The 26,989-nt window shown below is 44.8% G+C and overlaps 1 protein-coding gene across 1 annotated transcript in view; it reads left to right on the top strand.

Moving 5' to 3' along the window:
• rims2a (regulating synaptic membrane exocytosis 2a) overlaps positions 1 to 26,989 on the top strand; it is a 117,477-nt gene that overhangs the window by 13,337 nt on the left and 77,151 nt on the right. Inside the window, exons 2-6 of the mRNA XM_068755128.1 lie at positions 2,783 to 2,815; positions 3,551 to 3,637; positions 5,991 to 6,201; positions 6,800 to 6,811; positions 18,004 to 18,293. Of these exons, the coding sequence (XP_068611229.1) occupies positions 2,783 to 2,815; positions 3,551 to 3,637; positions 5,991 to 6,201; positions 6,800 to 6,811; positions 18,004 to 18,293 (633 nt within the window). The remainder of the gene's footprint in view (positions 1 to 2,782; positions 2,816 to 3,550; positions 3,638 to 5,990; positions 6,202 to 6,799; positions 6,812 to 18,003; positions 18,294 to 26,989) is intronic.

The following is a 26,989-nucleotide window of genomic DNA, read 5'->3' as shown; positions in this document are numbered from 1 at the left end:
GTCATTTTGTCAGACTCTTATCCGACTTCACCATGATAAGTAGTTGTCATATTTTGATTGGATTTTATTTGTACCCCACTGTAAAAAAATCAGTTGGAATAATGGCTATAATAATTATGTCTATATGAGGCAGCCATGAAAAGCTTCACCAGCTGCTTTTTGTTTCTGTTGTTTTATATTTACAACAACTGAATGATCAATAATGGTGAAGACAAGCCTTAAGCCTGAGACCTTAACGTTTAGTCCGCATCATCAGATCATTGGGTATTTGTTCAGGCGTTATGAACTCAAGCCCTCTCATCGAAGAATCTATGTGCGCCTTGGATGAACGGATCAGTTGCTCAGTCGATGAATGTTTTGAACATCAAACGGACATAATGCCCCTTTTCTCCCACCAAAAGATCGAAATCAAAATGATAAAATTGGAAAGCATTCTCGTATCAGTAAATGTTTACCAAATAATTTACAGTTATTTGCCCAATTCATTTACCATTAAACGACTATTTCATTAGTAATCGTTGCTAATTAATTCTCTGTCAATTGGCTAACTGATTATTATTATCCATAAATCTTGTGTTTGGCTTTAGTTTTATCTTCACCCAGTCGGCGCTGACCTTTGACCCACAGAGGATCCTGCTTCTCTGTACCTGCTGCCATCAGCAGAGTTTAGGATGAAGAAACTTAAATAAAAAAGACTACCTAATCGTTTAACTTCTCACACGCAGACGCAACAGTTTGTTACAGTCATTGAACCTAACAGTTGTTGCTGCGTGCGTCCACTAGAGGCCAGTGTAGCACCAGTCATCATCAGGTGGCAGCTTCCCTGTGTAAAGCCAGTGAGGCAGAAAATGTTGAAACCCAAGTACTGCATAACATGGAGACTAAAAATAACATCCCGTGTGGCAGGTTCAGACTTTCAACCTGCAAATCGGCATGTTAGGAAGAGGATAACATGCAAAACGCTCACATGCAAAATAACAAAACAGATAAAAAGAAACAGTATTATTCCAAGATACGCAACTAATGTGGAAGAAGAAATGAAGGGAAAAACAACAAAAGTAACTACTAGGGTATATATTACTACTAGGATATATATATACAGGTATATCAGAATGGACGTTGACACATACAACTGTCGGCTACGGAATGTTGCAGTTTGAGTTTTGAAGGGAGTTCCAGTCATTTTCTACAGCAGAACGACAAGAGTTCTGACCAACGACAGGGCACACTTTGGAACAGAGTAATAATGCAGTCATTGGAGCTCAGGTGGAAGTTAACAGGGGAAAGGTGCGAGAGTTCGGAGAGGCACCAAGGTGTTTTCCCTTCTAGAGAAAGAGAAACCAATGATGAGGTCGCCTGGTGTGGACGGAGGGCCAAGCCTGTCATTTTATACGTCACACATCAACAGCAAACATGCTTCTGCTATTGTGTGTGTGTGTGTGTGTGTGTGTGTGTGTGTTATGGCCAGCTCAGTAGAGAACAGGTTGCAGACTGTATCATGCTCAGCAGCCAGGACACTTAATACGTCACCTGTGACATTTTACACGCTCTCATTTTACTGCCCCATGTCAAATAACACACTCACTCACAAATGCACACGTATGAGTACAGTGCACACATGGGTTCACACACACACACACACACACACTCCATTCAGCAGCCGTTCAGGCAGCAGGGTAGATCAGATAAAATATAAGGCTGGTAATGTGACCACAGAGACGGGACTGATGGGATCAATACAGAACGGTGCTGCAGGTCATTGGGACAACACAGCAGGAGGATAAGTATGGACTGGCTCGTCAGAAAACAGAGCGGCGAGGCTGATGGGTACGCAGGACTGCATCTTCTCTCATGTGTTCCCTCTGTCATCTGACATAGATCAGACCGGGTTGTCTCTACCTGGAGGCTTTGCTTTTGTATCTCAGCATCAGTATTTGTTTGGGAGATGAGTGGCTAATGTAGGTTGATCTGAGGAGTTGGATTTTTTTAGCTGCTGGACTTATCGTGGTGGGCATTAGACTCAACATCGTGCCATCTCAAAAAGAAAATGTAATAATGCCGGTGCAACTTCAGCTTTTAATCATTATAATATGAATATCTTGTTGCACTATTTCCTGGACAAAACTGGGAAAACATGGCTACTGCTGATTCTGTGTTATATGACCTGGACTGGACATGCAGAGATGAGCGATGCTAACCGACAGCGGTTCCTAAGCCCACACGTCGATGGGCTGCAGAAGCATGTCGGCTTTAATGCTTTAAGGCTGCTAAAGGTGTTCGGTGTTGATTTTGGTTCTTGCCCTTTCCTGCCGTGATTTCTCCACATATCCCGAAAGGTGAAGACCTTAAAGTCCTTGTAATGTCGTATTGACAGGCGTTCTTTTCCTTCTGTTGGACCGTTCGCCCACGTGAAGCGGTTGCCCTACTTCTGATGTCAGTGTGCCGGTCCAGGCGTCCCTCGGCTGATTGCTCTGCTTGCTGGTTGCATGGCGGCTTATGTGGGGATAGAAGAGCTTTTAATTCAAAATTGCTTTTTGGAAAAAAAAAAAAAAAAATCCCAATATTCATAGACAAACATCAACAAAATAAATATTTGTCTCTGGGAGGAGAAAAGAAGGCAGTTCTTGTCATGTTTAAGTTGGTCCTCATTGCTTTCTTGAATATTATTTGACATGCGTTTTGATTTCTGTCACACACATCTTACAACATTTTGTGTCCTCCAGATTCATTTTCTTTATGCACTGAGCTGTGCACGCCTTTTATTTACTTTTTTATGTTTTAGGATCAAAGAAGAACCAAAGCCTCAGCCAGCACAGTAAGTAAACTGCATTACTCAGAGTGCTCCAGGCTTTGACACTTCTTCCTACCTGTCGGTCGGTGCTGTGTGCTTCATGTGGCTTTCTCTTTCTCTTTTTTTTTCCACGGAGGAAAATGAAAGAAGTGTCACTTATGTCATGGAAACCTGCTGGCCCTTTCCCTATTCTGAATGAAAACCCCCTTGTTGAGCAGCCCTCTTCCATGACATCAGTGATGACAGCCTTTCCTTTCAACCGGCTTTGTTACGACCAATCCCTCCCGCCTCTGACCGGCTGTTTGTTCTCATTCAGTGTGTCATCACACGCTGACTGACCTGTGCAGCCTCGTTATTCAGTCTCAGACTAGATGCACCTTCCCTCCTCTATGGCAGTTATTGCATTGTGACTCCGTCCACCTGTAGTTGTAACACGCCTGATAGCCTGACCTCTACCGCCCCGCCAGGCTGGACTCCCCTCAGCTGAGCGTTTGATGCCGCTCTCATTTCCATTGGCTGTATAGCTTTCCCACTTCCCTCGACTGTTGGCCTGTCCTTCTCTTCCTTCTGTCTTTCCGTTCTGACGCTGTCCGGTTGTCATTGTTCCACTAAACGCCTCTCCGCCCGTTTCCTTTCCCTCTCGCTGTGCTGGTTGTAGTGAATGACCCGCCTTCTGAACACCCCTCTAAGGAAATATTGTCCCCGCTCCCCATGATGCCTCCCTGCGATGTTGCAGTCACACTTTCCTTATTTGAACAGGTGGTTTAGTGGGATCACTGAGCTGGTAAATAACGTCCTTCAGCCCCAGCAAAAGTCCCAAAATGAAAAGGAGCCAGAGCCAGATGCGTAAGTAATAGTACAGAGCCCTTCTGATTCCTTCTACCAGCAGGCAAATACTTGTAAAAAAGTATTTATTTATTTAGTTATGGGAAGAAGAAATGTATTAATGGAATCAGAATTTGTCAACTGCAAACTAAAAGCCAATGCCTGTTGGTTTGGGTGATAAAGGTCTATTATTTCAATAGCTAGAATCTCTTATTGTTCACGTGACCTTAAAACAGAGGCTTAATCTGAATACAGTATTATCATTTTAAATGGTTTGGTTTTTCTGAAGGAACTGGCAAATACAGACGCTATTAGAGTTTTGGACCAGCAGAAATGCAGCTCAGAAATAAGAGTCCAAAAGCTCATCGTACCAGCCCCACTGTTTGATAAGTCTGTCATACGTCCAGGAGAGCGGCTCGGGTTGCCGTGTCTCGAGATGCTGTGGTGTGGCTCAGAGGTAAGAGAGCTCTGATACTCTAGAATGGGACGGGACATGATTGCTCATCAGCCGTGTCACCTACATTTGACCGCCTTTGACTGAATAAATGAACCCTCTGCTACGGCCACTGCATACCAGCTGCTGCTTCAGGCTGTTCTTACTCTCACACTGCTCCTTTCAGTCTGATTTGGTATCTCAATTGCAGAATTGAAATCCCCCCCCGTGAGGCGAGTGAGCAGAACTAGAGTGGGCAAGGGAGAGACAGTTACTGGTTACCTTGAACAGAACTCCAAGATAACCAGCTAATGAGAATAAAACACGATTGTTTGGAGTCTTATTTCCTTGATCCTCAGAGACAGTGGCTTTACCTCTTGTATCGCAGTTTTCACCCCGCTATCGGGCCTTCTGTCAGTAAATGAGATTTGGTGGGCTCTGTTTAACGTTGGCTACATGCTAATCTCTGCTCGGCAAACACACAAAGGCTGCGACACAATTAGCCCTTTAATCCCTCGCTGGGTACAAGGAGGGGCCCTCTGCAGCACTCTGACTAATGTTTGGATGGCGCAGAGACTCGTCTGCACTACCCCCGCCACACATCGGCTTCAGGTGGCATGCCAGCCATTACGTTTGGGCTCTAAAGGTCTGGTTGTGGGCAAAGTAAGCATGTTTATCTCAGCGCCGCACGTGGTAAAAGGATAGCACTGCTCAATAATTCACAAGCGCTAATGAATGTTGCAGGGGATATGTGGGGCCGAAACCAATTCTAATCGCCATATTATGAAGTCAGCCCAGTGTTTAGTTTCCAAGGATACGCTCAACTGACATACAAAATGCATGTGAAGAGTCCTTACAGGACTTTTCAGTGGCCTTAGGATTGGAGGATCGACTGTATAAAGATGATCCTGTGACTGTGAAGCGCACAGACGGCAGCATAATAGACAGTGACACATACTTAAGGGCTTGATGGGCGCTACTATGATCACCAATGACTGCCTACGACACTGAGACAGATAGACTATGGCGCGCATTAGCGCCTTCTAACTGTATGTCTGCAGGGCGCCTCACCTTACAACTGTCCTGACGTAGAAACACAGGTGCAAATGATTCATTAAATGCGGGGGGGAACCTGAGAAAGTGGAATTAAGTGATGTTCTTCAGCTTGCAAGGCAAATTCGATCCCTATACTCCCCTTGTTTTAGGAGAGGCGCCGTTTCAAAGGAGCCGCTCAGCTTTGAAGTGTCAAACGTCACGGTGTCTGCTTTTCCTTTGCAAGCGTCTACACCCCCCCCCCCCCCACACACAGCCGAGGTTGTATCAGAAACACAGACATTAATCACGTCTCACTTTGAGGCCACCGCAATGGGAACGATGATTATTGTTCACAAAAGTAGCTTTTTAACAGTAAAGTAAATATTACTCATTTCTGTTTTCATGCCGTCTGGAAGAAGAAATTATCCCGCCCTTTCAAGAGTTACGTGTTTTAGTCTGCTTTTCTTCAGTAGATTTATTGGGTTGTTCTGGGGTTGAGTCCCAACATGGGGACTTTGTCTCAGCGTCCGTGTGGGTTCCCTCTGAGGTCTCCACCAACATGTAATGTCGGGGAAATGGTGACTCTAAGTTGAGTTAATGGGGCTAGTGAAAACGCTTATAAATATAAATCAATAAGCATATTCAAGTAAAAAAGTACATTGTAAACTTTGCTTCAAGAATATACAGCTGATGTGATAACATTATTTTGTGTATAATTTTAAGTACATTAAAAAAAGCACTTTCCAAATGCTAAAGCTATAGATTATGGAGGCGGGACTGGGTCAGGCTAGCTACCTGCATCCGGCCAGATAAACAGGAGCTTTATCAATAACTCTGATGCAGAGCTTCTTTTATGTACGTCATTGATCTCATTTTCTCACCAATGTTCTTCTTGTTCACTTTCAGAAAGTTGCACCAGCAGTTTGAGTCATATAAGGACCAGGTGAAGAAGATGGGCGAGGAGACGACGCAGCCCCTGGACCAGAAAAGCGAAGCCCCCACCTGTGGGATATGCCACAAAACCAAGTTTGCCGATGGCTGTGGCCACCTCTGTTCATATTGCCAAACGAAATTCTGTGCTCGGTGCGGAGGACGAGTGTCTCTGCGGTCAAATAAGGTAACTCTGACTTGCATGAAAGGTGATCTCCATTTATAGGGACACAGACACGTGCAGATGTCCCGCCCTCGGGCAGCATTCTCCCTCTGCTGCTATTCCACAGCCAAGGTTATGACACGTTCGAGTGAAATCCGGGAATCGGGCCAAATGTGTCTCTGATGACAACCAACGTTTTATAAAGCATCCAGTCTCTCTCTGTTCACAGATGAAGATGTCCTGTTCAATTGAATCCAGTAGTTGACACTTTTCTGTTTCCCCACTAGAGGGAAGTGCCCCCCCCCCCCCCCCTTTCTCTTGCATGAAGGACCTGATCTCTGCTTTTGTATCATGAGTCGCTCCGTCGCCTATCTCACCCCTGCAAAATCCTCCTCGCAGACTAAGCTGAGGCTTTTAGTATTAGACTGATTTAAATCACAGGCCGAGTATTTTTATGCGATGCCGTCCAATCCTCTGCTGTTGTGAAAGGACTACCAGGATCTATTAACGCCACTCAGCCTCACTTTCCCTATCTGTCCTGCTCATTCCCCCAACTCCCTCCCTCCCTCGTTCTTTCTTTCTTTCTTTCTTTCACATCCCTGCTCTCATGGAATTGCAACAGGAGGACAAAGTGGTTAGCAAATAAATTTCTTTCTTCTTCTTTTCTGTGTTTCTTTGTGTATTTTCCACATGCAGCGGCAAACAATGATGAGGACAAGAAGAAACGCATTCATTAGTTTTGTCTGTGAGTCGACCAGGTTGTGCTAAAAGGAGCAAACAGTCTAACACCAATGTGGCCCTTGTCTGATTTTTACAAGAGCAGCACAAGCTGTACTATTTTGGAGCACAGATTGGCTTCTTCTCTGGCTCTTGATGGTTTTAGCTTGAGACATGTTATATTATAAAAACTGTTGCACTTCTTCCAAAGACATTACATTTTCATTTTGCCTGTTTGTTAGTCTGAATATGCCCCCACCCCCCCCTCTGCTCCGAGGCTCTGGGTGGACAGTGAATGGCAGAAATGTTAGTGACAGCAAAGCAGCAGATGAATGAATGAATGATTCGTTTATTTAACAGGGATTTAAACATTATTTTCTGAATGTTTAACAGTGATGTTCTAATCGGTAAATAAATGGACCCGCTTTGCCATATGATCCTTCCGTAAGGTACCAGGAAGCTGGAGTGAGGCCAGTGATGCAACCTTTTTGTCAGTTTTTGTTCTTGCAGATTTGTGTAGCATAGAGGCGTAGGCTGTTGGCATCAGTGGAGGTAAGACGCTGCTGAGTCTCCAGCATAACCCTGATATTTATCCTGGATGTTACTTCACAGCTGGTGGTGTAGCTCATTCAGATTGCATTACTGTAATTCAATTAGATTCATTTTTATTTCTATAGCATAACAGAAAGTTACAGAACCCAACTTGACCCACAAGAGCAAGCACTTTGGCAACGGAGGAAAAACTTCCCTTTAACAGGCAGAAACCTTGGACAGAACCTAAGGCTCATGGTGGAGCGCCATCTGTCTGGACCAGTTTGGTAGAGAGAGAGAGAGAGAGAGAGAGAGCATATATGCTGTTGATAAAACTATAAATGCTAATGCTAGCTGTAGCGACATCAGTGGTGAGGGCCACAGGTCCAGGTCCTGCAGCACCACGGACAGAAGGACCTGCAGACAGAGACAGAGAGAGGGACAAACAGAGGGAGAGAGAGCACAAGACTACGGGGAAGAGAGAGAGATTACTGACATATATTTATAACATGAATAACCAGATAAAGAGGGAGGAGCTCAGTGTGTCATAGGAGGTTAAGCCACCAGTGCTGGCCTATGACAGCATATTGATTATTGTATTGATCAACTTATGAGCTTTGTTAAAAAGGAAAGTCTTTAGTCTCCATTGCTGATAAAACTATTTTAAATCATCATAATTCCAAGTAAACGATTAGGGAAGAAGCTTTTCAGAATGGATTATTGGTGGTAAGGGTATTGATTTGTGTGAAATCCCCACACCTATTAAATCCATCCCAATCCAATACCAACACGTAGTCCTGTGTGGATGGGAAGGGGAAAACTATGACCGTTTGCAGTATTGAATATTGTATTTGTGTAACTAATAGCTTCACAAAGACATGCATATCATATCATGGTCATACCAGTGTCCTTGTCCTTGTGTTCCCATCACTGTGTTGTCTCAGACCTGCCTGTGTTCTGTTGAATACTGACAAAGTGACCAACAGTTATATTTCATATAAGTGCCTGAACTGCGTTAACTTGTGGGAAAAGGGTTTAATATGTGACCTGCCAGTCTTTGGTCCAAAGAGCAAACAGATGCTGCAGGACAGCGCCCCGTCTTTTCCGTCTCAAACAGCTCTGTCAGAAACGCCTCTGAAAATGAAACAGAAACTAAGTTCATAGCGGGCAGGGGCCCAGATGCACGCTACCATGGTAACCGGTGAGGTGACTTTTTTAACACGCACTAAAACATTTCGTCTGGAACATTACCACCAAAAATTAACTTTATGCACTCTGTTGTTCTTCTTCTTCGACTCATGCACACGAGCCACAGGTAGAGCCTGGATGTGCAGAGCGCAGACACAGGGAGAGTGCACACACATCTTGTGAATGCCCCCCCCCCCCCCCCCCCGTTGTGACGTCACAAACGAACTATGCAAACTACGCAGGACATGTGAAAAGTTTTTTTTTTTTTAAATATGTCCCCTATAATAGAAATGCGACACAATTATGCAAATTCACCCCACCCATGTTTTTTTTTGCAGATGTATCTTTATTATAAGTTGGAACTTCAAGAAATATCTTATTTCAGCCTTCAGGTGAGCAGCGTTAGCATTTATTGCAGGATTCAGACAAGATGACGGCGTTAGTCTGAGAGCAAGGCGGGTAGTTTATCGTCAAGTCATGTATGTATGTATCGTCGGGTCTCTGTAGTTCTGGCAATAGAGTCCCTCAGCTGGCCAGGATCAGAAGGGTCCGCTTCCAAACCGTTATTTTACAGTTCACTACAATTTAATTGGTGTTTATAATTTTGTTTTATTGAAATGTAGCAGTGTCTTATGTAGAAGGTGGAATTGCAGAAGTAATCTGGTTGAAAGTCATTTTATGTCAACTGCACATTATTAACTATAATGCAGAAGGCCGTATTTCTGCATGTCAGATTATTTCCAGCAGCACACAGCACTGTTGTGTTAATGCCTGCTGATTGTTTCGTGTGTTCAGGCTCACACAAGCTGTGATTACTCTCCCGTGAACGACAGGCCGCGTTTTGGTACAGCTGACCGACTTGTCTGAACGCTTGTGTGTGAGTGAAAGACATGGCCTTGGTGGAATCTGCCCTGTTTCCATCCATCGACTCTTTCCCTCACTCACAGGTGCTGACAGCAGTGGCGAAAGAGATCTTGTTCTGTGAAGCGCCATTGAATATTTATAAGTCTCTTTATCTGAGGCAGCTAGCAGAGCTATGGGGCAATGGAATATGATAAAGATATGTATAAACGTTATCATATTTATGTATACGTGTATCTATATATATAGTCATAATTATTCAGTCGACTATCAAGCTGAGTACAAAGATCTGTGTTGATAACGATCACTGGACGCTACAGTGTAGGATTGTGACATTAGCTTAGCCTCTTTAGTAGATACACGGAGAACAAAGTGATGCTTTGACATTGAAAATATAAAGTGTCGTGTTGGTTTAAGTAAATTGTGTGTCAATGTTGTGAAGTCTTCAGAGTCCACACTCATATGGTGGAGCTCCCCCTCTGATGTGCCCCCCCCCCCCCCCCCCTTCAGCAGTTCTGTTCTAAAGCAGATTGAAGGTACTGCAGTACTTTATAGGTTGGCTTGTGTAGGCAAACTCACTTGAAAATACTGTTCACAGAACATAAGTGTGGAGTAACCCGACCACCATAATATGATTATTTTAGGACTTAATGAAAACACATCGGTTCATTCCTGTTCATGTTGTCTTAAATGTTCAAACCTACTATAAAGACTTTGAGTAGTTTTGACCTACATTTTTAAGCAGCTCACATTTTGTGACCCCTGCCTGACAGCACCGAGACACCACAGTGTGAGCATGAAGTGAAATAACCAGCTGCCGAGGCCCGATAGAGCATTAAATGTCCCACAAGAAATACTTTTTTTCTTATTCATTTCATATATTTTAAACAACTGTGCCCCCAGGAAGGTCAGGAAAAACAGATTTTATGGAGAAAGTGGGATGTTGAGGCAAAGAATTAGGAATCACACATAAATGAGTTTATTTTAGGAGTTGTATTGCCTTTATTTTGTTTATTCCTTTGCGTTTTGCACTTAAAAAAACAATAATATTTAATTACATTTGATACTTCACTGTAAAGGAACTGTGTACGGGTTTATTTTGTTACTTTCCTGTACGCCACATTTAATATTCCACCCAGTGCTGTAGGGAATACATTTGACAAAGTGCAAATTACCCTCCGACCACTGAGATTAAAACCATCGAAGGGTGAGGACCAGCCAGACTGAGATTAATTTAATATAACCAGCATAGATCATAATAATAAAACGGGAGTGATGACGCATACTGACTCTATAATATCGATTGTGAGCCCCCCCCCCGAATTAAATTCTGCTCAGGACCCCGTAAAGGCAAGAGCCGGTTCTGGACACACATAAGGATGACGGAAAAATTCTGAGTTTAACGTTTACCGAAGATCAATAAATGGCCGCAGCAGAGGCGGCGAGAAGCGTCGCCGCTCGCGGTAACACGAGCAGCGCGTCTCTGCTTATTGGATCGAGGACTGGGACGCGCCGCATTTGCGATGCGCGCTCACCAAGTCCGGCTGAGTCTCGGTTACCGGAGAAATAACGGGGAACGTACCGAGACGGGAACATTTTCTCCGTTCGACTCACGAACATTGGGCTGCTTTTACGGCTTGATGGATCCGTTGCAGCGATTCCAGCTTTGAATGCGTCCTTCTGCTCAATGAACCGACGCATTTAGGAGCCGGAGAGGACTGCGTTGGCTTCGTTAGCCCGCCGGCGCTCGGTTGAGTCCGTGGGGTAACCTTCACGGTGCCTCCAGCCGCCGGACACCGGCACCGGCAGCCCGCTGTCCGGGCTCGGAGCTGTCCGCGGTGCTGAAGGTCGACTCCACGTCGGCGGTGCTTCCCCTGCGCGGCACCATGGGTAAGCTGCGAGGGCGTCAGAAAATGGGACCTCGCTAGACACGACTTGATCTTATCATCGCCTTATTTGAGAGGATAAACTGTGTGTGTGTGTGCGCGTGTGTGCGTGTGCGCGCGTGTGTCGCTGACCGCTGCTCAGCATGTTGACCACGTTCCTTCCTGTCTGAGCGGCTGGAGGTGATGCGGGCCTGACGGACAGTCCATTTATTTATTTATTTTTTTTTGGGGGGGGGGGTTCTTTACTGCCCCTTCCTCCTTACTCTGAACTTCAAACGAGAAGCATAAATATTCCTCAAATCTATTACTGTTCTAAAATTAGAAGCTCATTAAAAATGTAATTCTCCACGTGCAGCTTGTGTTGCAGCATGTGAACCGAGGCGCTCTGCGTTCGTTCTCATTGGCCGCTGAATGAATCACATCAAGAAATGCCCTGCAAGCCTTTTATGCCCACATTTATTTACAGCATTCATAAGACAAAAAATAGCCCCTCGCGAAAAGATGGGTGCATAAGGAAGTCCTGCCAATGCAAGCTACAGATCCGTATGCATGGCCATGGATAATATAAACTGCCTTAGGGTGCTTTCACACCGTTTGCTCCCTTTTAAACTGACCAGAGTTCCTTTCCTCGGATAATCCGCTCCGTTTGGGCTAGTGGGAACGCACATCCGGACTCTGGAGAGGATCAAAAAAGTCCCACCTGAAAAGGAGGGTCTCGGTTCCTTTTGGCGGAGCAAAGGCAGGATCAGCTGTACGTAGTGACGCTACGCGGTGCGTCTCCGGTAGAGGAAGTACAGCGAGCACTCCAAGTCGCTCTGCAGGGGAAGCTCAAATGATTGGTCTTTGCAGCTCATGGCACCCATGCGTGTGTTAGATAGTGGCCTTATTGATTACTGCACATTTAAGATGGAATCAATCCAGTCTGGGATGTTCCGGAGAACAAGGCCATCCTCTAACAAGGGGTCTTTAGCGAGTGCCTTAGTTCAGCAGAAGGAGAGGATCACTGAAGCAACCAGAGACAGGTAGCATCTCTATAGCAGCATGTGCTATACGTGATCTTTATGTCTCCATAGATCATTTTGCAGATGTGTCAGGGGTATTTTCAGGCTCACTGGTCCTTATTAACTTGAATAAATGAATGTAACGGTGAGGGGAAGCCTCAATATACATATATTTATATATTTATAAATGAATCTACATTCAGTGAATATACGGATGGCGCTGGCTTTCCATAGGAGGATGCTGTCATGTTTTTTCAAGGATTGTGCTGATTCACCCTGGAGCCTCTTCTAAATCATGTTGTAGTGTAGTTAAATGGCCACAAGAGAGAGCCTGGTGTTCTCTGTTACTGTGTGTGTGTGTGTTTGTGTGCATGTGTGTGACTCCCCCGGGTACATCCTGAATGGGGAAGGTAGAAGGAAACGCATAAAGTATATTGCTGAATGGCATATGTTTCATGGTTATGCATTGTGTGTATACAGTACTTAAACATTGTAGGACATTTTCAGTCATGATGTCATAAATGACTTCATCTTTGTGAAATAGAATATTAGGCACATACACATTAGAATAGATTCATGTTCTCTCAAGGATGAGCTGTCCTTCAGTCACTTCTCGGCCTGGTGCCTTTTTATTTTTCACCATCCTTACTCAAAGGAGACCTATTTTTTTTTTCTTTTCTTGAAAGATCAAATTTGCTGGTCTCACTGAAAACACCGTTGTTGTAAAGAGAAAGTATGATAAAGAGAATTATTTATCGATCCCATTGCGCCGGGTGTTTGTTTCGCTTAATTCAGTGTCTGTAAACAGCCTACAGCACGTTTTAGAGAGTATACATCTTCCTGGTGTGGCGTTGCTAGACTTTTTGCGTTCTATTTTTAGCTGCAGGTTCAATAATGATGAAATGTGCAAACACATGGAGAAATGGCCCTTCCCAAAGGCTGCAGCCCCCACACCCCCTGCCTGTGCTCAGCTGTAAAGAGTTAGGCCAAAGGGAAGTGTGTATGATGAGTCTGATGCATAATGGCTGCAGTAAAACTGAGCATACAGTATAAATACTGGATAAATACTGTATGTATACTGTATTATTCTGCATACATGCACCTGTTGTCGAGTCCTTCTATCAGCAATGCGAGCTGACAGGATCAACCTGTATAGTATTTATGTGATGCCGTTATCATTCATATGGTATGTCCACCAGTAGATGTTCATCTATGTACATTCTGATTTTATACCCAACCATGGAAACCCAGATACTTCTGTCTAGTAATGGCACTTCTGGTTCGATGCTAAGCTGCGTTTTGTTAGCTTGTTCATGTGTATGTGGGCGGCTGCGGCTCGGTTGGTAGAGCGGGCCGCCCAGTGACGGATAGGTCAGCGGTTCCGCATGTCGAAGTGTCCTTGGGCGAGACACTGAACCCGGCTCCCAGTGGCGCCTTGCACGGCAGCAGACGCCCACTGGAGTGTGAACGTGTGTGTGTGTGTGTGTGTGTGTGTGTCAATGTGAGGCTTTGTAAAGCGCATTGAGCACCGTGGAGGTGTAGAAAGCGCTATATCAGTGCAGTCCATTTACCATTTCATGACAATAACGTTGAAACCTAACCTGATGCAGGATTACAGCACTTTAAGAGAATGGCATTATTTACAGGAATGTACTGTAAACTCACCTGCAAACAGTGGAGCATCATGGGAAGTCAAAAGTGTACAGAGCTCCACTGCACCGATGAAGCGACTTCCTCTGACTAATATAATATAAGTTTCCATTTCCATTACGACCCCACAAAAGAGAACACTCCTTTGTTTGCTCATCCATCTATCCATCTGTATACAACTGGTTGGATGGGGGGGGTCTATCCACTTACTGTCTCAAAGTATTTCAATAAAATGCCACACCACTGAGGTGAGCATCCCATTATTGATTTATTCTGATTGATTTATGTATTTTTATAGATATTTTAAAGTTGGTGGCTTTCACTATTACTCTTCTGTGATAATCCGCCCACATCAAGTAGTGGGGACTTTATTTTGTCCTTGGCTATCAAACCTCCTCACAGTGTGAGAATGTTAAGAAACAGAGTACTGGCCAAAGCATATGAGTAACGTAATATACCTTATACTAATGGATACTTTCATTCTTTTTGTATTAGTCGTGCTTCAGCGAACTATTAGTATTGTAGCATATTTATTTCTAGGAATACACAGTCATTCCAAAATATAGTCAAAAACTATAAAACGACTACCGGTACTTACGCTGAATCTGCTGCCAAGCAATTACTGTACATTTACAGCATTTAATTTACTGTAAAGTTTGACAGTGTGTGTTTCCCATCTGTGCAGGTTTGAGCTCACATTGGCAGCTTCATGCTCGGGTGACTAACAGAAGCCTCACAACAGTCTGGCATACAAGCTGGACGCATCCTGACTCTATTTGTCAGTCCAGTTTAGTTGCTGCTATCTTATGTATGAACTTTGTGAAGTCATTTTGAGGCACTTCAAATAATGATAAACCCGCTTCCAACAGATGTTAGCTTCGTCTTCACTTTCTGACTATGAAAACCTGTATCTTATGTCTGATCTATCGTTGTTCAACCCCTTAGGTCTGTGTAGCTCTACACTGCAGCATCATTTAAGCTCAAAACAGGACTGCTTGTATTTTACAGTTCATGTAATGTTTCGGACCTGCAGCCACGTTCCCCTTACTTATGCTCCTCTTGCCTAATGCACTGTATAAACATCCATTTTCATTCTAACTCTGTTCCAAAGTGTAAATCAAATCCAAGTATTGATGTCTAAGACCCAGTGTGCTCAACAATTACTGGACCCATGCACTTATTTTTTGTTGGTCTTTTTATTTTGTAATTTTTTAAATAACACTAATTTACTATTGGCATTCACTGAGAGGTGTGGAGGGTTAAATATGGAATCCATAGATAGCTGCAGCTCACTGTAAAGGAACAGGACTGTAGGGGAGAGAGAGAGAGAGAGAGAGAGAGAGAGAGAGAGAGAGAGAGAGAAAGAGAGAGAGATTTCAGTTCACAGCTGAAACTTCAATATCCTCCACAGATAGCGCTCGATGTTTGAAATTCAGGTACCAATCTGGTCATTTCTTATTATGAAACATACGGCGTGCTACTTTCTAGTTAGCAGCGGTGCTATTACATTAGGTTGTAGAACCTTTAACCGACAGGATTAGGTTAGGATAAGACTGGTGGTGGAGACATGAGGTTGTAGTTTACGATGTAAAGGTAACGTATACAAAGCCCCCCACTAAATATAAAATCTTAGGACGGGATAATAAAAAGATTCCAGTAACGCTTTTGGGTCACATGGCGCTAAAAGGCTGACCCCAGCCTCTCTTCTCTATCCTGTCACTTCATGGTGACGTCCTGTTGCGTCTCAATCTGTTAAACTAACCCTGTCGATGCGCACCCGACTCTGCTGCATTGATAAAATCATTTTAGCCACAACTCCAGACTTTTGAGAGAATTCACGACTACATTTGCTGCGACGCTTCCTCATGGTGGCATACGTGGTAATCTGATGCTCTTCTTGAATCTAGCGTTCTTAGTGGTCGTCAGGTCTGAAATCACGGGTTGGTGGTGCTACTCAGTTTACGTTCATATGTGCAATCATGTACAGGTGGTCGTCGACTTATGACCTTGTGCGACTTGCTACAGTTCGACTTTACGGCCGCACTGGTCTGGTGTCTGTTTACGACATGTGTGGAAAGCGAGCGAGCGAATCGAGTGTTCTGCGGTCGCACCCACGATGTCTACTCCTCATTTACAGAATCATGACGCAGCATAATGTACTTACGGTAATTTAACCTGGGCCGACTTACGACCGAGTCGAGCCTCTCTGCTTCTATTGTGTTTCAACACAGTTATATTTACCTTTATTTAAGCAGGTGCGTTAATTCAGAATTAATTATCTTTTGCAATAACGAACTGGACCTAAGTTGCACGTCCCACGCAGACACGGGGAGAACATCTGTGCTTCATTGAGTATGGCGCTTTACCCACCGCACATACAGGTGTAGTGAAAACACGATCACTCTGCTCAGGACTAGATGGATATTGAAATAACAGACATTGTACGGTAGTTGATTCTTGCTGCTATCTAATGCTGCTCCTCTGAGGAGGATGCAACCTGCAGCAATGGGAGCTCAATGAGGAAGGTGTGATGGCATGGAGGTTTATGGGATCCCTCTTATGTTTTGTACAACCAGTAGGTCACACGATCAATGACGAGGATATGATCTCTCACTGACGGATGGCGACTGCATCGTGCAGCGTGTACCTTGGAGCAGTGTTTTTTTTTTGGGTGGTTACCTCTGTGCTTGAGCCAAGCCTCACATGCTACAGGTTGCTAACAGAGACCTGTGCTAACAGATTGCTAACAGACGCTGCACAGGTCTCTGAGTCCGTGCAGCCAGTCACTGTACAAACCAACCCAGTAAAAGCTAATTCAACACATCTGTCGTTTTCTATTTGATAATGTGCACAGTAAAAAAAAAAAGAAAAGGAAAAAGGGAGACCAACCGATGCTGATGCTGGGCGAGGCAGCGTTCAGATCCTGCTCTCACTAATAACGGTAATGCGCTGACTCAGCACTGGGAACGCGGACGGGGGCGAGTGGCTGCAGTAGCTCTAGGCTGCCTCATTGGTCGTAAGCCCTGTCAGTCGTTTGGCGAGCGCCTAGCCTTCCTCCTCTTCTTCCTCCTAGCACACTTTGATGTCACTTGAAGTTGCTCCGAGTCGGGCGTGGTCACCTGAAACAGGCCTGAGAATAGCCTTTTTTACCATGTAGTGTGCATGCATCTCTCTCTCTCTCTCTCTCTCGCTCTCTCTCTCTCTCTGTAGTGATCAGCGTTCCTGTCTGCTCCTGGATTTATGAGGCTAATGTGGTGAGGTGGCTGCTGGGGCTGCGGTACAGAGCAGATAAAGGCACAAAATAGCGGCGCAGTAAAAACCTCACTCTTTAGTGTTTGTAGAGCGCAACAGAAGGAACATTTTGTCATTCGTTTCCATTTATCTGACCGAAGGGATTCACTCACAATTGCATTATGTCTACTTACTGTAAGCTCATTAAGATGTAAGCAATCTCTGTAATCATCAGTCATGTCGCTGCAGTTGCCTAATCAGGAAGAGTTAACAGCAATGCGCTGCATCAGAACCAACGAGAACAATGAGCTGTGTGTAATGTGGGAATCTCAGCACACTCGATTAGAACCTTGTGATCGGTCGGAATAATTTGGGCTCACAGGCACCAATGAATGATAATCATGAACTAAACCACCAACAGGATTTTACCTTTAGACGGTACCAAGGGCTGCTGCTGCATGTGCAAAATATGTCATCATTCACCTCATTGATGTGCGTTGTCGATAATATTGTCGTTGTGGGGTGAAAACTGTGAGCAGGTCTGCTGATTTCTTCTTTTAAATCTATTAATTATGTCATTTATAAAAACTTGACATTTCAGATGTAAAAAAACCACATTTTCACGCAATGTCAGCGTAATGCAATTCAGCTTAACATAACACGCCCCGAATTGCCCCACCGAAGCTCATCATAGGTTAAAGGAAACAACTTCTGTCTGTCAAGCTTCTAAACTGTTGCCACCCCTCTTTTATCATCTGCAGGTGATGTGGGTATGCAACTTGTGCCGAAAACAACAAGAAATCCTCACCAAATCGGGGGCTTGGTTCTACGGCTCGGGCCCTGATCAGGTGCGGGGTGTGTTTGAGGGTGGGCCGCAGGGGAAGAAGGCCAAACTGCAGGATCCGTCCCTGTACCCCTACCAGGGAGCCTCAGGGGACTTGACACCAGCGTCATTGAGAAGACCTCACGGCGGGCTCCTTCCCAGACAGGCGTCTCTCGACAACGGTTCTGGGCTGAGGTTCTCTGGGCCTGACGATGCACCCATAGACAGGTCAGTTTTATGTGTGAAACGCAGCATGCAGCTACTATAGTATGCACTTCGTCAGAGACACGTCGAGTTGTTGTTACGGCAGCTATGAATAATCACAGAAGTAAAGATCCTTCATACGATGCCACTTCACAAAAGGTGCATAGCAGGCTTTTAGCATTAGCACTGCGATATGACACCACTGGATGAGCAATGCAGGACACTGATTTAAGCCCGGTACAAGAGCAACGTCTCAAACCAGTCAAGGGCCCGTATAATACAGCTCGTACATGGAGCCCATGGGGCCTATAAAAGAGACAGAGCCACAGATTCTGCACCTGCCGCTAACTTTTGCAATTCTACCACAGACTCCCTCTATCGCTCCTTTTTTGTTGCCGGGAACGCTGGCAGGGCCGCCCAAGCACTGCGAGGCCTGAGAAATGAACATGATTAAGATGTTTTGGGAGTGGAGAGGCAAGAGCAGGGACATTGTCATGTGCTCAAAATGTTCCCTCTGCGCTGCACGCTCTCGGACACTGACACCGTGGGCCTGCCGTGCCTGTGAATCTTATATCCGGTTGCCTATTTCTTGAGAGTGCTGTCTTATAAAGTAGTAACTGTGATGTCCACACGGGGGCTCCTTCCTCTGCTTCTTCTGAAGGGAGAAAAAGAATAGTCAGCGCCTATGCGCTGTCTAGAAATGCCAGGCAGAGCACTGAACATTGATTCATTGTGATGTTAGAGTATACTGAAACAACACTAGATTTAACATTTGGACCTACACATGTCATGGTAGTCAATTTATCTCCAGATGGGACAACAATTTCATGTAAAGTAGAGCTAACGGGCTAACAGATGTCTTTGCACTGGCCCTTTATGTCTGTGAGATCAATCATTGTGAAGACAGGGTGGGTATGTTTGTGCTGAGGAGATGCAGCATGTGACTTCAAACACGCAAACGTGGTCTAAAAGGAGGTGAAGACTCTACTCCAGCATAGCTTGTCTTGCCTTTTTTTTTGTTTTACTTATTGATCCACTCAAACTAGGAAAGTTGAGGGGGAGAGGATTTTAAGATGGATTGATCAAATATATCTGAAAATAGATTTAAGAGTACACACTTTCAGCTCTTTTCTGTAGCTGTGACAAATTCCCCAAATCATTATTGTGATTACAAAAATTCATTGGTAAAATTATAATCCCACATTTTTCTAGACTTTGAATAAACATGCTGGCTGCACAATAAAGAACAAAGCAGGATGATGCTCAATATTTTGTGCCTTGGTCTAACTGGAGTACATTTTCCATTTTCCACGTTGATCTCAAATGTGGTGGCTGCTTCAAAGTTGGGTTTATTGGATGGCCCGATGGACTAAAGATCCGACTGCTGTGTTCAGTCACTTTCTGATCCCTTCTAGGTCTTCGCCTTTGCCTGAGAAGTTGTGATGGTACAGAAGAGTGAGAGTGAGAGTGAGAGTGAGAGTGAGAGTGAGAGTGAGAGCGAGAGAGAGAGAGAGAGAGAGAGAGAGAGAGAGAGAGACTTACTTTGGCATTGGCTGCATTTGCAGTGACACAACAGGACATTGTCTGGAAATTCGGGGGGTAATGCTGATGATGGATAGCAGAGAGCCCATAAATAAAACTCTTATTGCTTAAGCACAAAAAACCAGTTCCCATTGATCTTAAATAATGTTTAAATTAACTTATGGATCTGCTCTGCTGAAGAAAGGTGGGGGGGGGGGGGGAGCTGACAGTCTATTTATGAAGAGAAATAACTTGGGAGGGCTTCTAATTTATCTTTGTGTGTGTGTGTGTGTGTGTGGGGGGGGGGGGGGGGGGGGGGGCAGATATGCTAGGACAGCGGCACTGTTTGGTGAGACTGAACAGAAACAACAATGATTACACTGGGATGGAAACTTACTGGTGGAATTTCTTCTGGTTCTGGATTTTTAGACACATTTGACCGAGCAGCGGAGCCGTTGGGCCTGCCAAAATTGTTATAAGAGAAGCATTCTCAGCCCCACCCAGTCCGCCACATAGTAGCTTAACTCAGGGATGCCCAGCTCTGTTGTTTAATCTAACCTTGTCCTTCTCAGTTTAGCCTTAAATACCCAAACAGTGTTTTGTCCAGCAAGTCAGACAACACTGCCTCAAGAGTCTTAGAGTAGACATTGTACCAGATACCTCACATTGACATGGAGTTCAGTTTCTCCAAGTTTTCCTAGTTGTTGCCATCAGTTTTCTTTTTTATTATCTGGTATGTCAGCAACATCCATCCATCCATTTTCTTCCACTTTCCCGCTTTGCGGGTCACGGCAGTTGCTGGAGCCTATCCCAGCTTGCTATGGGCGAAAGGCAGAGTATATCCCGGATGCATCGCCAGGACCTCTGCTAGCAACATTAGCACCCAAATACAAGATATTTGGTGCAGTGGTTCATGGCTTTTCAAAGCTCAGTCCAGGTCACTTTTCTCTCACCCACGTTCTCCCCTCTTGTCCCTCTTCTACCAACTTGAAGGTTCTCAGGTCATGGACTGCTGCCCTTTCACTCCCTTAACTATAGGTGGTGTCTTTCCTTCCTCGTGATCCACATAATTGGAGCGTTTCTCTGCCTTCAACTTTCTGCCAGTCCTCATCAGACTTTGAGTCAGTAAAATTTAAGTTACTTAGTTATTGTGACCATATAATGTATGATGCTGTTCAAGCTCTTTGGCAGCACCGGCCATCTCCTAAGGCGGTTGCTGTCTCTATTCTCCAGTATAACAGCTGCTCCTGAAGAGTCGCTCGTCCTGAAATTGATGTAGTATAGTCGCCATTGAGGTCTCGGCCCTGCTGGGGACATTATATTTGGACAGAGTGAGCTGCACCAGCTTATGTGGAGTGGATAGCCATTTTCCAGTACAAGCCAAAACACTGACAAGTTGCCACTGGCCTCCCAGATGGGCTCCGTCACTTCATCAATGTGTTCCAGACCTTCTGATTCCGGACCCCAGGAATCCTCACCTCTTCAGCTACTCCTCACTGCTCGGGGATTTAAGCTCTTCTCCTGAAGCCTTGCCGTATCTTTCACCGACGCAGTGGGAGTTTAAGATATAGTTCTTGTGCAAGACTTTGTACAAGTACTGTTTGGTCTTGATGCCAACGTTGCCCTTGCTGTTTTTCACAGAAAACACAATTGACATTTTACAGTAGGAAATGCATTGAAGTGAAAAACAGTGTAGCTTAATTCCCTTTAGATGCTTCAGTTGTCAGCATTCTATTGCCATAGCAGGCGTAGCCATTTGGAGTAAAGTGTTGTAATACTATTCAAATAAAGCCCAGGCCTGATGTGTTTAATTAATGCATACACCCATTTCATATCTGTTCTGCATGGGGTTCTTTGCAATTTATATTTTTGGAGGGATGCATTTAACCAGGGAAGGGTGACTTGATAATCTATTTTATAAGTGGCTGGTTTAGCCACTTACAAAATAATTTGTTAAAATCTAGAGATAGAGATCTGTCAGCCAACATAATCACATTATCACTATCCTGCTGTATACAACACACGCAGCTAAATCCACTCGGGTGCGCTAGCTCCAAAAGCTACTTATTTGTAATGTTCTTATACTTAACCTCTTAGACAGTGAAGATCTAACACAGATTATCGCCCAGCTCAGGGAATGGTCCTTTATTCTGGCATCTAGCAGAGCTCATTTATAGAAAACCTCCAGAAAGATTTATAATGGCTCCGTGGAGTGCTGCTGCAAATGCGTCTTTAATTCAATCACAAGAAATGTTTGGTGGCTGCAGTTTTAAGGAATCTCTTGATCTGCGCTGTGTTCTCTTCAGTTGATCCGGACTCTTTGCAATCAGCGAGACCAATACAAATAAATAAATAAATAAAAACATTGAATGAATAAATAAGTAATCCCATCCGGAAGTCCCCTTTTGCGCGTGGCCTTTCCTTGCTCTGCCTTTGAGAGGTGTTGGAGCATCATCTGTCATGATGACGCGCTGATGCTGGGAAGCCATGGACGAGAAAAAAACAATCTGATGACACCATCGCCTCCCTTCTATTGTACTGAGGTCCCAAAGACTGCATGAGAGATGTGGCAGAGTGCGCACGGTTCTGTGTGTGTGTGCGCGCGCGCGCGTGCGTCAGCGTGCGTTCTCTTCATCGGCGACGGGAGATGTGCGTTGAGTGTGAGGCAGCAGCTGACGCGCCGGTGAAGGACGCGCTGCTTCTGCCTCATGCTGCTGCCGGAGAGGATGCTTCTCCGCCTCCTCTCTCCTCCGGGCGCCGCTTCGCCTCTTTCTGCACACCGGGAGGAGATTTTCGCGACAGCGAGGAGAAGGAAAGGCTCGTTACCTCATTTTTCTCTCCTCATGTCTGAAGCATTATGACCGAAGGATCCCCGCCTGGAATGCATCTTATTTAAGGACACTTTTCACCGGGAGCGGCAGGAGAAGTATATGGAACTTGATCGGCTTCTTCTCTGCGTTTAATGCGCCCCTGGAGATAACAAAAAGAAAATACGGAGGAGGTGTATGTGTGCAGGGCTGGGGGGCGTCCGGAGAGAGCGCAGGCTTTGGGATGTATGGTTGGTGACGGGTGGGCATTTACAGAGGAAAACGGCAAACGGAGGGGGAAAATGCAGTTTGAGACATTGCGTCAGTTCTGTAGCTCCGTTTTCTCCCATTTCAACGGGGCTTTTTCTGCGCCTCAGAACATCTTGCAGACGGAGCTGTTCGAGCAGGCGCTGAGCAACATCGGGTGAGTGATTCCTCTTGATTTATGAAGGAGGGCTTCCCCATTGGTGTTTCAGCAGGGAAGGGGGGGGGGGTTATTGGATTCATCGATCGCCTGGCAGCCTGCGTAAAGATAATCTCCAGTATAGTAGTGTTGCTGCTGCAGATATTTCCTGGCTGGATGACGGGGCCGATCAGTGACGCTGCCGCGGTTTGCTGTGCGCGCGCATGTACCACGTTTGAGTGGGTGAGGTGTACGGGGGGGGGGGGGGTAGGAGCCGTTTAGGAGGACTGTGGCCATGCCGAGGCGTGACTGCCTTGCGCGTATCCGTCTGTTTGTCTATACGTGAGCGTGTCTGTTCCGGCGCACCGCGGCTGCAGCACGTGTGCTATCCGCTGCCGCTGCTGTCGCTGCTGCTGTGCCTGAGCGGAGGATGATGATGAGGAGGAGGAGGAGGAGGAGGAGGAGGAGGGTGGGTGCACATTTTGAAGCGTTCATATAGGCGGAAACAGTGGATCATATAAGAACACCTTCTTCTTCCCACACAGTCACATCTGCTGTTCACACACACATCACCATTCTGGTGGGCGATATCTCAATACAGTAGTCCCTCATTTTCCGCGGGGGTTATGTTCCAAAAACAACCCGCAATAAGTGAAATCCGCAATGTAGTGATCTTTATTTATTTTTTATTATACATGTACATAAATGTTTTAAGGCTGTAAAACCCCTCACCACACACTTTATACACTTTTAACAGTCAGGCATTAATCTAAATAGATTGTTTCAATATTATAGAATGAAACCAAAGATCAAAACCTTTTCAGAACTAAACATTTGCTGGAGAAATAAAAATATATAGTACGTACAGTAAACGTTTTCCTATTAATAATGTTAAGGCGTGCAGGTCGAGGAAAGAGCCGCTTGGAGTGAAAAAGAACAAATATTCTACTCGTGCTGTCTTTAGCCTCTCATGCTGCTTTATTGGATAGCTTAGCACAGCGGAACGGCAGCGGCTACATATATAAACAGGAAGAAACAAAACCTAAAAGGGACGTGATGTTTATGCTCCTACAAAATAAAAGCCTCTATTTACACAGAATAAGAGCACTATAAAACAAACGCTTAACAAATAAACATTATAGCTTTTAGAAATAATGAATTTAATTGTAATGATCAACCTACGAGGTTGAACACATGAGAAATGATTAATAGCGACTCGCGCGTATTTCACAGTTCCTCCGACCGCGCCTTCGTCCTTGCGCTGTTTCAAGGCGCGTTCAAGTGCAAAAAATAAAATCTGAAAAATTGCATTAAAACTCCGCGAAGTCGCGGAAGATGAACCGCATTATATCGAGGGACTACTGTATCTAAAAAATATCTGCAAAACGTCACTCAAAGCTCTTCATGTAAATGTTGCTGCTGAATTAAGAAGTTTTCACACAGGCTTTATTTATTATACATTTTTTTTTTTTTACTGCAAATGTATTATTGGTGCACAAAATGTTTTCTGGAAAAGAAGCACTTGTGAGACCTGCATGTCAAAAGCGAGATGCAATGCAATGCAGCATGTCATGATAAGTCTGCTGAAGGCCCCCCCCCCCACCATGGAGAGGCCCTGTTGGTCCAACCATGCATGGCTGCGTAACACACATGCATACTGCAGAGGGTCTTCAAACTTCCTGCAGCCTCAGGGCCCAGAAAACTACCCCCCCCCCCCGGCAATAGGCGCAGGTCCTCCATCTCCACCACCATGCATGCGTCTGGGGTCACGAGTCTCTCCCTCTTGTCCCCCCCCCCCCCCATCCGACACTGACAGAAATAATTTGCAGCATTGCTTGGCTCTCTGCCACCTTATATTACATGACCAGAACACTCAGCCGCTAGAAGGGCTGAACAGGGGGTCTCTGTGCCTGTAAACTGGGATCCGGCAATCGGCGCATCTGACTGATTAAATTTAACTTACTCTCCATCACTGCTATTTTCTCATCTCAATAAATGTATTCGGTGGAAACGGTCGACTGCCAGACTAAGCTTATCTTTGCTAAAGTGTTTTATATATTCCTATACATAGTGTGATCTTTGTTGCAGTGAACTAGGGCAGAGCACCCTCTTTCTTTAATGCGGTCTCAAGCCAGGACGCCTGTGTCCATCTATGCACACACTGTTTTCTGGGTCTTTAGTGTTATACATCTTCCTGGTCCGACAACAGTCTAAACTAGCAGTGTGCTTTTTTAAATCAGAGGTTAGCACAGTCGGCCATCTGTTCGAACGGTGCTATTTGTGTTTGAGTGTGTTTCTGTCTTTCTGTGTCTTCTTGCCCAGGACAAGTCTGCTAATGGCTTGTGTGCTTTTAGATCCAGCTTCCATGTATTATGCATGTGTGCATCAACAGAGGTCCTAACGGCGTGTGGGGATCTGTTCTTAGAAGGCCTGTACGCTTTTGCGCTTTTGAGTCGAGTGATCGCCCCCCCCCCCCCCAACAATACACACACACACACACACACACTCCACCTCTTTGGCTCCAAGTATTTCAGGTAAGCAAGTTGAAACTTGCGGTTCAAATCCTGTTGTCTTTGATTGGGTGAGCCTTTCCCAAAGTGTGTTTTAGTATAAACCCAATATGAACGGTTGCATTTTATTTTCTGCATATGAGGCAATGGATAGACCCGCAGCAGCATCGTGTTCCCAGCACGTGAAATAAGACATGCATCGCTGCAGCTTAATATTCCAAACAGGCTGCACAATTTTTCTCCTTCTCCTCGTTTGTTCCCTTTGATGATGGAGTGATAAGGAGCAACGTTTGATCGGTTTGTTTCATCAGTGATGATGTGTCCTGCCTGTTGATAATCCTGATGACAGCATGTGATTAAAACGATGGAATGTGGGATGTTATCTCTAATAAAATAACACAAAGTGGAAGAAAAGGACAGGAGCATTAAATTGCTCTCGGTGCTGTAAGTTTGAATCTCAAACCCCACTCTGATCTCTTTTGGGTTAATTTTTTTTAAATGGATCTTCTCACCATGCAAATGACACATTTCAGAGTACTTCAGCGGCTTGATATTTGTAAGCATGGCAGTGTTAACAGGCATGCAGCTTTTTGAGCATTAGTAACTAACCAGCATTCCCAAGCCGGTACCACGATGCTGAAGTACAGTGGTATGGGTTTAACGTTCCTTTTTGCAGTACATTATGAATGTTTTTTTTTTAATTGATTGAATTGTTTATCAGGAAAAGGAATCTTGACTACCGTAGTCTGGGCCGTTTTTCCCCTCCATGTTTTTCTGGCTTTGGTTTAAATCTTAATCCCAGTCAAGCACATTTTGCACCAGGTCAAACTATGGAGGAACTGAAATAAAGAATTGTAAGGTAGGAAATATAGCTTCCCGTGCATAAACCGGTATTTAGTCAGATTGTTCAAAATCAATTTTGAGACTGACATGACAAAAGAAAAGGGAACAAAACAACAACAACGGAAACACAGCCAGACTAGCTACCATACTGTGAACATACAGACAGACACAATCACTCATCCAGCATCAATGACGATCAGACATTACTAAACACATTCAAAGTGATCGCTTCAGCTGCTATAATGTCATGAATGTCAAAGTGATACATCGCCGTCCATCCAGGTCTTGAGCAGCTTCATTAGAAGCTCACACCCAGTCTGTAATGTATTTGTCATACGTGACACGTGCCGTTGACTCCCTTTGCCTCAATTCTTTGTATTGATAACAAGCATTGAGCATGTGAGTTGAGAGTAACGCAGTGGCGGGTGAAAGCAAGGACCTAAAGAGGGAGGGAGACAGAAAGCACTTGGAGGAGGCAGGAACACCCAGGCATCAGTCACCATGGTGACAGCTGTAGACAAGGAGCAGCATGCTGCAGCCTGTGGGTCTCTGACCCCCTGGTTCCCCTTGATTCATGCTGATGTGCCAGAACTGGAGGAATGTAGGGGATGAAAATTGGAGGAAAGCGGTTGGAGC

This window comes from Brachionichthys hirsutus, chromosome 3 (genome assembly GCF_040956055.1).
Source record: "Brachionichthys hirsutus isolate HB-005 chromosome 3, CSIRO-AGI_Bhir_v1, whole genome shotgun sequence".
NCBI classification, from domain to species: domain Eukaryota; kingdom Metazoa; phylum Chordata; class Actinopteri; order Lophiiformes; family Brachionichthyidae; genus Brachionichthys; species Brachionichthys hirsutus.
This window is presented reverse-complemented; position numbering and strand designations above follow the sequence as displayed.